We start from the raw sequence: 13,135 nt of genomic DNA, 5'->3' as shown, positions 1-13,135 counted from the left end.
CTCATTGCAGGCTTAAGGAGTAACTTCTACAGAGGGGACAGATGGTGCATCAGTGGCACGGCTTACAATGTCAACAAGCACCTTGGGGTACGAAGCATTTGCTTCAATAAGATTATTGTTTTCATTTAGCCAAGGCTGAGATAGGTGCGTAATTTTTCCGATCTGAAATTTTGCAATTTCATCCAGCATGGAATTGCAGGCAGAATTAAGACGTGTTAGCTGCTCATCAACTGATGCTACAGGCTTGCAATGGATATAGTTAAAAGCTTTAGTAAAGGAATTGGCAGAGGCATAACTAAAACTCTAGACCGAGACCGAGTAGGAGGGAGCTATTAGAACCAGGGGATAAAAAAAAGGATGAAAACATGTCACATCAGATAATGTAAAACCAGAGGTTTGTCATGGGAATTTCTCAATAGTAAAGCACAAGTCATTACAATGTCTTTCTGGAAGTTTATTCTACATCTGCAGATGGGCATCAATTTACAATACCATGGGATAGATTTCATACAATGAGCAATGACATACAAGAAAAGCAGCACTTTATACATCTCCAAGCCCCTCCTAGAGAGGAAGCAAATGTTATCGATCAACCTCTTTGATGTTAAGTAATAGGTGACCAATATCCTGTCACCTACTCTTTCCCAGACCCCTGGAATGTAACATCTGTTTTCAAGATCCCTTTCCCAATGTTTACAACCACAAATCCCCCGTGCTGTTAAGTCTTTGTTAGGTGACCCTGTCAGTGAGGAAGTCATATAACATCAGTTTGAGTGCAACCCTGACTTCTCAGGGAAACATTTGCTCATCTTTCTAAACATCAAAGTAGTTCCTCATATCAATCATTGCCCTAATAGTAAAATTTCTATCACAGGTTGAAACAAGATCAAGAGTCTCCAGTTTGAGAGAAGATAGATTGAATGAGTCATTCAGAGACAAATTCTGCACCTAAACTGTTAGAGGAGCAGCAGACATGGATATTAAAATCACCTATGATTAAAAGCCTGTCATATCTGGGTAATATTATTGACTTCAGAAAATGCATCAATAAAACCAGGCAGTGATTTTGGGCCTCTGTAGATTAGAAGACAAAGGCTATGGGTATTCTCCTTGAAAATAAAAGAAAGAGCCTTGAATGAAGTAAATGTTCCTCGGTCAATATTGGCAATATTGACATGACTTCGTAAAATAGCAGCTAACCCTCCCCCCTATCTAGTAGTCTAGGCTGGTAAAAGAAAGAGTAGCCAGGGGGAGAGGCTTCAATAAGAGGAGCACAATCTTCAGGTTGCACCCACATTCTGTCATACAAATTTCCAAATTCTGTGACAGAATAAAATCTTTACACAATTTTGTCAGAGATCTTACATTCAGTAAATCTGCCTTGAAAATGTTTAAAAGTCTGGAGTTGGGTACTGGAGGAGGATGGCAGACAATGTGAATAAGATTGGACAGTGTGACTGTACACGGAGAGAGGTAGCTAGATGAATACCTGTTACTTCCATCATTGATTATCAATCAATCAATCAAATTTTATTTGTATAGCCCATATTCACAAATTACAATTCATCTCATAGGGCTTTAACAGGGTGTGGCATCCTCTGTCCTTAACCCTCAGCAAGAGTAAGGAAAAACTACTAAAAACCCTTTTAACAGGGTAAAAATATGTAGAAACCTCAGAGAGAGCCACATGTGAGGGATCCCTCTCCCAGGACGGACAGAAGTGCAATAGATGCCACGTGTAGGAGAACATCATCAATAATCAAAGTCTCTAGCAGCATTTGATGAGGGTAGACATCCCGAAGGACAACCCCAACATGACATGCCAAGCAGTCCCGCTGCAAGCACAGTCCATGCTCAGCAACCATCTAGACCACGATCCACCATCCAGACCAGACGCCACTCCAGTCCTCAGTCACCGTCCACCGCCGCCCACCAGGACCCATCACAAGCCACCACCGCGGTCCTGGTCCACCGCCCGTGCCCAATGCCAACGCGACACAGGGTCCGCCACCAGCACCACGATCAGCCCAGAATCCGCCACAATGGATCCACCACCGCGACCCCCGGTGTACGATCCACAAACCGCAATCCATGGTGCGGCCACAGAGGCCCTGGATCTGCGGGTGATAAAGCAAAGGGATTCCGGGGAAGGGGGATAGGGATGGAGAAGAGGAAGGAGAAGCTGGAAAGAGAAGCTCCGTGTGTCATGTGTAATAAAATAGAACAAGTAACGTTCTGGCGCACTAATTAGCTCTAACTATAAGCTTTATCAAAAAGGAAGGTTTTGAGTCTACTCTTAAATGAAAAGATGATATCTGCCTCCCGAACTGAAAGTGGTAGATTATTCCACAGCCGAGGGGCTTGATGGCTAAAAGCTCTGGCTCCTACTCTTTTTTTAGAGAATTTAGGGACGACAAGTAGGCTTGAATTCTGGGAGCGGAGTGCTCTAGCGGGTTTATAAGGTACTAACAGCTCTTTAAGGTAAAAAGGCGCCATATTATTAAGGGCCTTGAAGGTGAGGAGGAGAATTTTAAATTCTATTCTAGATTTAACTGGAAGCCAGTGTAGCGACGCTAATACTGGAGAAATGTGCTCTCTTCTCTTTGTTCTCATCAGGACACGTGCTGCGGCATTTTGGACAAGCTGTAGAGTCTTTAACGACTTACTGCTGGAGCCAGATAATAATGAATTACAATAGTCCAGTCTCGATGTAACAAAGGCGTGGACTAGTTTTTCTGCATCTTTTTGGGAAAGGACATGTCTAATTTTGGAAATATTACGTAAGTGGAAAAAAGCGGTCCTAGAAATTTGTTTTAAGTGAGAATTAAAGGATAAATCAGGATCAAAGATCACTCCCAAGTTCCTGACGGTTTCATTGGAAGCAAGGGCAATGTCGTCTAGCGCAGCTATATCATTAGATAATGCATCTCTAAGGTGTTTGGGGCCAAGTATTATAACCTCTGTTTTGTCTGAGTTTAATAAGAGAAAATTGCGGGTCATCCAGGTTTTTATGTCCTTGAGACATGTTCGAAGTTTAGTTAATTGATTACTTTGTTCAGGTTTTATTGACAAATATAACTGGGTGTCATCCGCATAGCAGTGGAAATTTACCGAGTGTGTCCTGATAATGTTTCCTAGTGGAAGCATATATAATGAGAATAAAATTGGGCCGAGCACAGAGCCCATTATAACAGGGATGGCACGTTTAAAATCACATAGAATCTTGAGGTGACTGTGTGTAGGTGAAAGAGGATCAGGTCTTACTGTCGACCTAATAAGAATAAGTGAGTTAGTGCGCAAATCTGAACCAGAACCCTCAGGACCCACACTGTCAGGGACAGGGCTGTCGGCTAAAAAATTATGCTTTTGGTAAGGGTCTTAATGGGGGGACCATCAATTTAGGCTAAAAGCAATGCCATTTATTAAGTTGATAATCAGTTTGCGCACACCATTCCTGTCTGAAGTGAACCATCAATTTTAAACAGGTCCCACTCAGTCCAAAAATAATCAAAATTGCTTATAAAACCTAGTCCACTGGCATTTGTTAAAATTCTGGATCCACATGTGCAGGCTAAAAAGACTCTGTGGGAAGTGGGCCAGTGAGTACAAACCTTCCTCTTAGGCTTTCAACTGTGTAGACGAGGGCTCAAGATCATAATGAAGTTTGGTGGAATCTTTTGGCATGACGTCATCGTACCCGTGTGCAAAAGCACGGTGTGGACATTGAGCAGAGCAGGTGTCAGTTCTATGAAATCTGACATTTTGCCACCAAAAAGACAGTTGGTGATGGTGTCTGGGAGATCAACCAACCTAGCAGTGGAGTCACATATAACAAGGATTTCTGGTGGACTCTCTTTGCAGCCACTGCTGTACGCAGAGAGTTTAGATGAGAGAAGTGACTGAAAACCGTAAGCGATGGTAGCTGAGAGACAGGAGTTGATTAGAGCAGTTTAACCTGGAGAGTTTATATCATCTCTGGACACAGCTGTGGCCGGAGCACCATTAGGCCCGGGAGTCAGTGTCTGGAAGTTAGCTGCGGCATAACTGAAAGGACCCATCATATGCCCATTTTACCACAGTTGATATGGTTCCTTGGGGTCTTAATGAAATGTCTGTAACATATTTTGGTCAAAATACCACAAGGATAATTTAAAAGCCCTCCTCAGATTGAGTTGTTTTGAGTGACCAAAAAATACAACATTTAGCTAATCACATTTCTCAGAATGTAAATACATTTAATAAAAATACACTTCACAAACCAAAACTAATCAATCTACCTAACCCAGATATCTTCATTCTTGGCATTTTTGTTTTTAAAGGTCCAAAAAGGGGCAGTGTTCAATTGGAGCAATTTGGAAAGGCTACACATTCAAAAGTAATAAAATATATAGTGGCTGATCAAGCCCCTCAAACACAAAAGAGGGATAGAGTGAGACATACTAACATTGAAAACAAACTACAGCTACAACATAACACAACAGTATAAGGCCATACAATATTATCTAAGGAAAAATATTTAAACATAAATATCAAAGAGTAGTCAAAGATTAACAACTAAAAATCTAAATAAGGAAATAGTGCCCCTCCCCATGATTAGGAGAGACATGGTGCAGTCCAATTAGTGCTAAAAGCAATTTAAGATTGTCTCCTACAGCTTGGCCTCTTTTTGATTGCTGGCCAGATGACTACAGCAGCAACCCCCAGGAACTGATAACTCAAAGAAAACTTGATTAATTATCACAAAAAGTATATATAAATAAATTAAGTATGTTGTATGAAACCAAAATCTACCTGTCTAATTATTTATCTGTAATGTGCATGTGCAAAGAGAAACCAAGTACCCATATTAAAGAACGGTTACTGCCATGTTAACGAATTTCAGTGTGTGGTTGCGGTGTGGAGATCACAAAGATACATCATCTCAATCACTATGAGTTTGAAATGCAGCTCAACACGACCTCTGACCCCCCCTGTGTAAGGAACATTAGAAAAGATTGTTTACCATGTACAACATTATTTATATAGCTGCATAATTAAAGACCACAAAGACAGCTCAGTAATAATAATCTACTTTGCTTGGCTCTGGGCCTGCACCACCCTCGACAGACAATTTTCAGAAAACAATACAATACAACATTTAAAACGACACAAAGGCATTTCATGAAACAACATAATTTAACTTAACACATTTCACAAAATACTACACATTTTTACAAAGTACAGCAACACACAATGACACATTTGACAAAAAACATTTTACAAGACAAAGGTAAGTATTGGCATGCTTAATAGGAGATATGGGGAATGAACCACTAACGTTTTGGTTAGTGGATGATGCACCATATCTTCTGAGGAACAGCCCCACATCAATAATACATTTCACAAAACACAGCGGCATTTCATGTGATGTAATTCTGAATATGTTTTCAACTAGGGATGAGCGAGTACAGCATTATCTGTATCTGTATCTGTTAACCATATGAATTATCTGTATCCGTATCCGTACTCGGAGTGGGCGGGGCCTAACCCGGAAGTGGGCTGGATTTAACCCGGAAGTAGGCCGGGTTGTCTTGAAAGCATGCAATTGATATGGGTTGATCAGAAATTGTTATATTTATTGCTGATTAGAAAACTATTACAGGACAGCATCAGCATTGAGCTTCAGATCAATGATTTTGATCACAATAGCAAACGAACTATTTACAGAACAAGTTTTGCAACAATGAATACAACACATGCTGTTGCAATTATGAAGTGAAATGTAATATAATATAATATATATAATATATAATGTGTGTGTAGCTTAATTTGTAATATTTTTTATACCACTACTACCTAGAAAGTGTCAGACACTCAGTGCGTGAAGTAAAATAAAACTGGTTAGAGCCAACTGACGGTTTAAAAAAAAAAAAAAACTCCAACGACCGGCAGAGAGAGGGAGAGAGAGAGAGAGAGAGAGAGAGAGTAGCTAGACGCTAGAGAGTAGTCAGACACTCAATGCGTGAAGTAAAAAAAAAAAACTGTTTAAAAAAAAAAAAAAATCTCCGACAGGCAGAGACGCGACGCGAGTCGCTTTCTACCAGCACCACGTCTGAACGAACCCACGTTTAACAGAACTCTACTGGTTAATAAGTAAGTACAAACTGAAATAAAAACAAACATCAAGCTGAAGAAACCCTAAACGTTAACGGAAAAGACCCGCGAACCTGAGTGACTGAGAGACAGAGAGCTGTTCTGTGAGTGAGTGAGCAGAGCGGTGTGTGAAGGGGAGGAGCGCTGTGACGCTGTGTGAGGATTTTCATTCAGTCCGAGCACATATATATTGACTCGTATTACTCGTATAATACTCGTGCTCGGCAAAAGTGCTTTATCCGTACCGGATACTCGTTTCAGCCAAGTATCCGGCTCATCTCTATTTTCAACATATGACTTTAAATGTTATGTACACACAAATAAAGCTTTTTTCAAACAAGACAAGTCACTGTCTTGTTAATCATGTGTCTCTTTGTCTCCCCAGGTAATAGACTGTATTACTCAGGGGAGGGCTCTTGAGTGCCCCTGGCTGTGTCCCAAGGAAATCTACGATATTATGCTGGGCTGCTGGCAGAGGGAGCCACAACAGCGCTTCAACATTAAGGACATTCAGAAGATGCTCATAACTTTAATGAAGGCCACACCAGTCTATCTGGATATACTAGGATAGGAAAGGATAAACGGAGTTTTTCTGCTTGGACTCAATCCAAATTACGTTATTAGAAACTACTACACTGGATCAGAGGTAAATTGATTGATTTGGAGCCACAATTTGCCATGGATTCACAACATAGCCTCTGATGGAACGATGTAAATCAGAATTAGAATCTTGTATCCAATTACCTAACTTATGAAGATTTGAATTGCTTAAATTGGAGTGATGTCTGGTTAGCTGGGTTGGAATTAACAGGATTGCACAGCACTGCCTTACAATATATAGTAAATCAAGAGCAAATGGCTTTGTCCTACCTTCCATGACTGGGTCCAGACTTGTTTGGTCAGGTCTTGCCCCTTTTCAAAAAAACTACAAGAACTACAAGGATTTGACTATGTAGTATGGATTGCATCAAACTGGAATTAACTGGATTAACCTGATTGTACTGATCTGGTTTAGTTTTTTTATCCTTATAACTTTGGAAAAACATTTTATCCATTATATCATAGCCTATGCATTCTCATTTCACCCAGTCCAGATCAGTGAGGCTTAATTTCCATCCTAGTTTTTTCTATCCTAGCCTGACCAAGTCTGGTAGAGTTTGGATTGGCTTTTTTTGTATCCAGTCCTAGATTAAATCGATTTCACCCTAACATGATTTATTAATGCGCCTATAAATCAATGAAAGGATGATGGGTCAGTCCTTGCTTAACTTTAAGTGAATGCAGTATTCACATGACCATCAGTAAGGCTTGATCATGTTTTTCATGAAGTCATTGCGGAAGCAAGTCAACAAGAAAGAGCATGTGTAGATGAATCAAATAAGTATTTGTATAGCAGCCACTATTTGCTTGTCTAGTGTACACATGCTTCAGAATCTTCATCTACAAAGCCTTCATAAATACTCCATCCACTCTGAGTCTCATGTTGGCCTACCAAGTTGTTCACTAATGCAAGCACCTAACCAGACCCTCCGTGACTGAGCCTTGAGACATGGCCTTAGTGATTGTCTATTACCCCAAAGATGGACCAAAGTGCCTCCTACTATCACAAATACCCCCCAAAAAACATTGTATACCCTTTACAGCTTGATAAGAACATCCAACTACCCAAGATGGAATTACATTTTCAGTTTCTTTCTTCAAATACATTTTTATTGCCTATTACATGTATATTTTTTACATTTATTTTTTAATCAAAGAGTGGACCTCTGCCATGCTCCAAAGCCATTGGAATATTCTGCCATTGGGTAGCACCAAACGTATCACCATTAAGGATAACATTAAAAAATATGCATTTTAACTTGGTTCCACATTGGATCAATATAAGATCCTACACAAGAGCAACCAGAACTTTATGACAACAGCAAGTGTTCATTAACAACACCCTGTAAGTTAAAGAATGTATCTTCTGTAAGTCTATACGTCTTGAGATATGTTAACTGATTTCATTTTCTTTTATCCAGCCACAGAAAGTATTTTTAATATGATAATACGTGTTAAACAATCTGGACAGTAAAGGAAAGTTTTTAAGTTAACTGGCTGTTGTTTTGGCAGTGATAGTATTAGAAACACTAGGTCAGATTGAAATCTGTTTATTCTTTAGGTTTCCAGTGTTTAAATCCTAGCTCTCTCAGCTTGAGGCATGAAACTCGCAATGAGCGGAAAAAATGGACTATAATTATGTTTACAAATGTGTAATCTTTCTAAAAGTAAACACAGGCTGAATGAAATGAGAAATGAGAGGTTTATCAGCTATGTCTAAAAGCTGTGAGGAATCAACGTGTAAGCCACTGTCAAACTATCGTTTTATTCCTGTCTTTGTGCTATAACATTGAACTCCAAACATTTTAAATAAAAGTTGTATTGGTTAGAAAAATATCAAGAGTGATATTTTGCAGTATGGGCAGATTGTATGGATAAACATATTCGCAAAAAAATTGTCCCAAATCTGTAAATACTTGTGTCTGACATTGAGGTTTAAGTGAATAATATGTTTATGTATATGTATAAATAACAATCACAATGTCAGGATTAAATAGGGCCGACGTTTTTTGCAGCAAAGGTGTAACCTTGCCCAGAGGGCAAACAAGTCTCTTTCTTTTCAAAGCCCTTTCAAGACCTACTGAATGATAACATTACTACTGTAATTATAAGTGTCTGATTTCTGATGTAACTCCAACCTCAACAAATGGTCATAATCTGGTATGACAATTTTAGCTGGAACAGGAAACTCATATAAGCTACAGTAGTAGTGCAACAGCTCACTTCATTTCTTTCACACTACAGACAAAAATAGTTTCTCTTACTGTTATTTATTTTATTTTTTTTATGACCCCCAGCTAGTTTCACCTGCATGGTTCTCAGGTGGCTTTATTAGAATCTCTCTTTGCATGTTCATATGATTAGTCATTTATGTGTGGCTCCTTAAATGGAGATAGTGTAGAAAAAGTGTTTGCACTATGTTTGTTGATGCAACCTGAAAAGCCCTACTTCATGGGTAGCCAGTATGTATACATACTGCATGTCAGAATGATCAAACATTTCCGAATAGTGTTCAAGCTGAACACGATTTAAAAACTCTCTTGCATTATTCACTATAATTTATCTGGAGGAACCTTTCTGAAACCCCATTTGTTAGCCTCAGAAAGTAGTACAAATACAGATGTTAACTGAGGGCTAGTTATCGATGGGTATGGTAAAAATCTAAATTTTGCGATCAATGTTTGAGGACAATCGAATGAGTTCCGAACACTGCATTTTCCAGTGCAATTTCCTGCACCATGTTTTCCAACTAAAGTATATAAGCTGAATATGTTAAAATCATTGTAACACAATAATAAGTCTGTGTCATTCCTATCCATTCTCTCTCTCTGTCTTTGTTATGTGTTGTATATTTGTCTCCATACTATTGTTTATGAGTATTACAATAATTTGACAATTTATATAATGTATTTTTAAACAGATAAAGTGTAGTGAACTTTTAAGCTGGTTCGATGAATGATTGTATCTTATTAAAAGTTCATCATATTTGAATAGCTGTGTTGTCTTTTCTTGAAGCACTTTCCAGGAAACAATACTAGACTTATTTAGAGAACAAAGTCACTACTGATTATTATCTTAAACATTTGATTAAATCTCTCAGTTTACTACTGCAACATATGACTCCTTTGAATATAAAAAAATGCATTAAGTAGTTCAGTCTTTATGATAGATGATCATGGTGGCAGCTGATCGTGAATTATGATAACAACTAGATTGCTTAGATGTACAATAGGCCCACTCACATATACTTCTATTATTCAGGAATGACACTATCATTACAATTGTCATTTCTGTTTCCTTTATCTTTACCATAATCTTTCTTTTGTAGAAATATTAAAAATTCATACATGTATCTGTTACGTTTAAGTGTCTTCAACCCCAGAGCAGAGACAAAACACAGGGCACCACACAGTACAGATAGTTCTATGTACCGGTCTTTATGGTCCAATAAATCTGAGTCGAGGATGAGGTTAGAGGACGGAGGGAGAAGGATATGTTCTGTGATGCCTGAATGCTGGAGACACACGGATAAAAAGTTGGTAGGCTGTCATTGGCCGCACCGCCGCTGAGTCATCAGAGGGAGCTGGCACACACCTGCGGAGGGGAGACATACAAGGGAAGGGGAAAACACTGGGGGGCACAAAGGAGCTGTGACATATCCATCTATTTATAACTATCAATTTATGTTAGGCATCGTCCTTTATCATAAAATATTGATATTTTATTGATGTCCCCTGCTATGGCATCTATTGTACTTCTGTCTGCGTGGGATCTATCACAACTCTCTCTGAGGGTTCTGCTGTTTTTGGGGGGGTGCTTTTTTTCCTTCCTCTTGCTAAGGGTTAAGGGCACTTTTAAAAAAACAGGTTTACAAAGTGCTTCATAGACATGTATTTCTGGCTAAGTATATTTATGTATCATAGTGAAAAAATTGAAACATACATTGAAGACAGTAAAGGTCTATGAGGAACTCTTGAGGAACACTGCAGAAAAAATAAACAGCATTAAAACCTTGGAGCAGCTGATTCTTGCTCTCTCAGACCCTCTCTCTCTCTGCAGCTATCCATTACAATAAATTACATTACATTTCATTTAGCTGAGGCTTTTATCCAAAGCGACTTACAATAAGTGCATTCAAACATGAGGGTACAAATCCAGAGCTGGAATCAAGAAAGCCAAACTGTAAGGTGCTAAAAGTAAGTTTTTATTTAAGTGCTACTAAATTTCTTATTTAAACTTAAATATTATATTTTTTTCAAGGTATTGTCAGAAGAGATGTGTTATTAGTTTGAGGCGGAATATGTATAGACTTTCTACTCTCCTGAAGCTCATTCCACCATTTAGGAGCCAGGACAGCAAACAGGCCTGATTTTAACGAGTGTTTAGCTCGCAGTGAGGGAACAACAAGCTGATATCCCCCTATCTCTCTCTCTTCTAGAGACTTTAATCTTTAATCTTGAAGACTTTAATCTTGATGATGTTTTCCTGCACGTGGCATCTATTGCACTTCTGTCCGTCCTGGGAGAGGGATCCCTCACATGAGGCTCTCTCTGAGGTTTCTACGTATTTTTACCTTGTTAAAATGTTTTTTTAATTATTCCCTCCACATTGACTAAGGCCCTGTACCAGCTGAGGTAAAACAGCCCTAAAGCATGATGCTATCACCACTATGCTTCACTGTGGGTATGTTGTTCTTTGGGTGATGTGCAGTGTTGTTTTTGTGCCAAACATACCTTTTGGAATTATGGACAAAAAGTTGTATCTTGGTTTCATCAGACCATAAAACATTTTCCCACATGCTTTTTGGAGACTTCATGCATGTTTTTGCAAAATTAGCCGGGCTTGGATGTTTTTCTTCGAAAGAAAAAGCTTCCGTCTTGCCACTCTAACCCATAGACCAAACACATGAAGAATCATGGAGATTATTGTCACATGTAGTACACAGCAAGTCCTTGCCAGAAATTCCTGTAGCTCCTTTAATGTTGCTGTAGGCCTCTTGGAAGCCTCTCTGACCAGTTTTCTTCTCATCTTTTCATCAATTTTGGAGGGACGTCCAGTTCTTGGTAATGTCACTGTTGTGCCATATTTTCTCCACTTGATGATGGCTGTCTTCACTGTGTTCAATGGTATATCTAATGCCTTGGAAATGATTGTGTACCCTTCTTCTGACTGATTCCTTTCAACAATGAGATCCCTCTGATGCTTAGGAAGCTCTCTGCAGATGGCTTTTTCTCTAAGATACAACAAAGAAAATGTCAGGAAAAAGCCTACTAGAACAGCTGAACTTTATTTGGGATTAATCAGAGTCACTGTAAATGATGGCAGGTGTGTACTGACAAATATTTAACATGAGTTTGAATGTGATGCTTCATTTTGAATACAGCCACATCCCCAGTTATAAGAGGTTGTGCACACTTATGCAACCACATTATTTTTTTATTTAAATTTTCCCCCCTAAAAGATTACAGTTTGTTTTTTCAATTGAATTGTTCACGTTAAAGGTCACATTAATGGTGGAAAAGTTCTGATATGATTTATCTTGGTCCAATTTTTTTACATCAGAAAACCTGGCATTTAAAAAGTCTACACGCCCTGGCAGGTTATAGAAGTGGTCATACTTTCGGATCTCTTCTGCCAAACGCTCTTCTATTTGGTCCATATTCGGTCTTCTAAATCTTCCATGGTTTCTGCCTTTATTATGGGGCATGAAACCGGAAATGCGACTCCGGAAAGGATGTAGCAGACCCATCACAGTCTTGCGGGCTGCGTGAGCAGAGCTTTGCCGTATAGTTACAAAAAATCTGGCGACGCATGCACCAAGCCCCTCCACCAACCCAGCATCCACCTGTAGGCTCCCAAGGGGGGGGTACATGTATTTGCTCATCACTCCCATCATTTTTGTGCAATCACATGGGGGAGGGATTAAGTTGGAGCCAAACACTAAACATGTTGTAATGCTGCAATAAATGTTGAATGAGTTGTATGACTGAACATAGGATAGTCATATGCCTGAGAGGAGAGTTGTCTTCATTTTAACCAAATACATCTATGGAGGGAAAACTTATGACTTACTAAGACATAACTTCCAAAGCTTTGGAGCGACCAAAATAAACACAGTTTTTATCATTTAGCCTTGACTAAAAAAAAAAATGATGTTGGACACAGTAGTTTTGTCTGGCCCAAAACAACAGGTGATGACATGTTTAGCCGCATGTTATCTTCTAACCGCTGGCTGTCGAAGTGGTGTCCTGTAAATGGGCTTTGTAGATAATTGGCAAACTTTTTTGAGAAAACCTGGTCTTGGGATGGAGCAGCTCTCTTATCTAGGAATATTACTCAGTCTAGTACATGACAACCCATAGATGGGACCAGGAAGCAGAGCTGCAGTGCTAAACACTTCTCT

The 13,135-nt window shown here is 39.2% G+C and overlaps 1 protein-coding gene across 2 annotated transcripts in view; it reads left to right on the top strand.

The window, feature by feature from the left end:
* LOC128444185 (NT-3 growth factor receptor) overlaps positions 1–9,723 on the top strand; it is a 159,603-nt gene extending 149,880 nt beyond the window's left edge. For both annotated transcript variants that reach the window (XM_053426507.1, XM_053426506.1), the window contains one exon: positions 6,518–9,723. In XM_053426507.1, the coding sequence (XP_053282482.1) occupies positions 6,518–6,703 (186 nt within the window). In that variant the 3' untranslated portion in view covers positions 6,704–9,723. The remainder of the gene's footprint in view (positions 1–6,517) is intronic.
* Positions 9,724–13,135: the final 3,412 nt, after the last annotated feature.

The sequence above is a fragment of the Pleuronectes platessa genome, chromosome 7, assembly GCF_947347685.1.
Source record: "Pleuronectes platessa chromosome 7, fPlePla1.1, whole genome shotgun sequence".
NCBI lineage: Eukaryota > Metazoa > Chordata > Actinopteri > Pleuronectiformes > Pleuronectidae > Pleuronectes > Pleuronectes platessa.
This window is presented reverse-complemented; position numbering and strand designations above follow the sequence as displayed.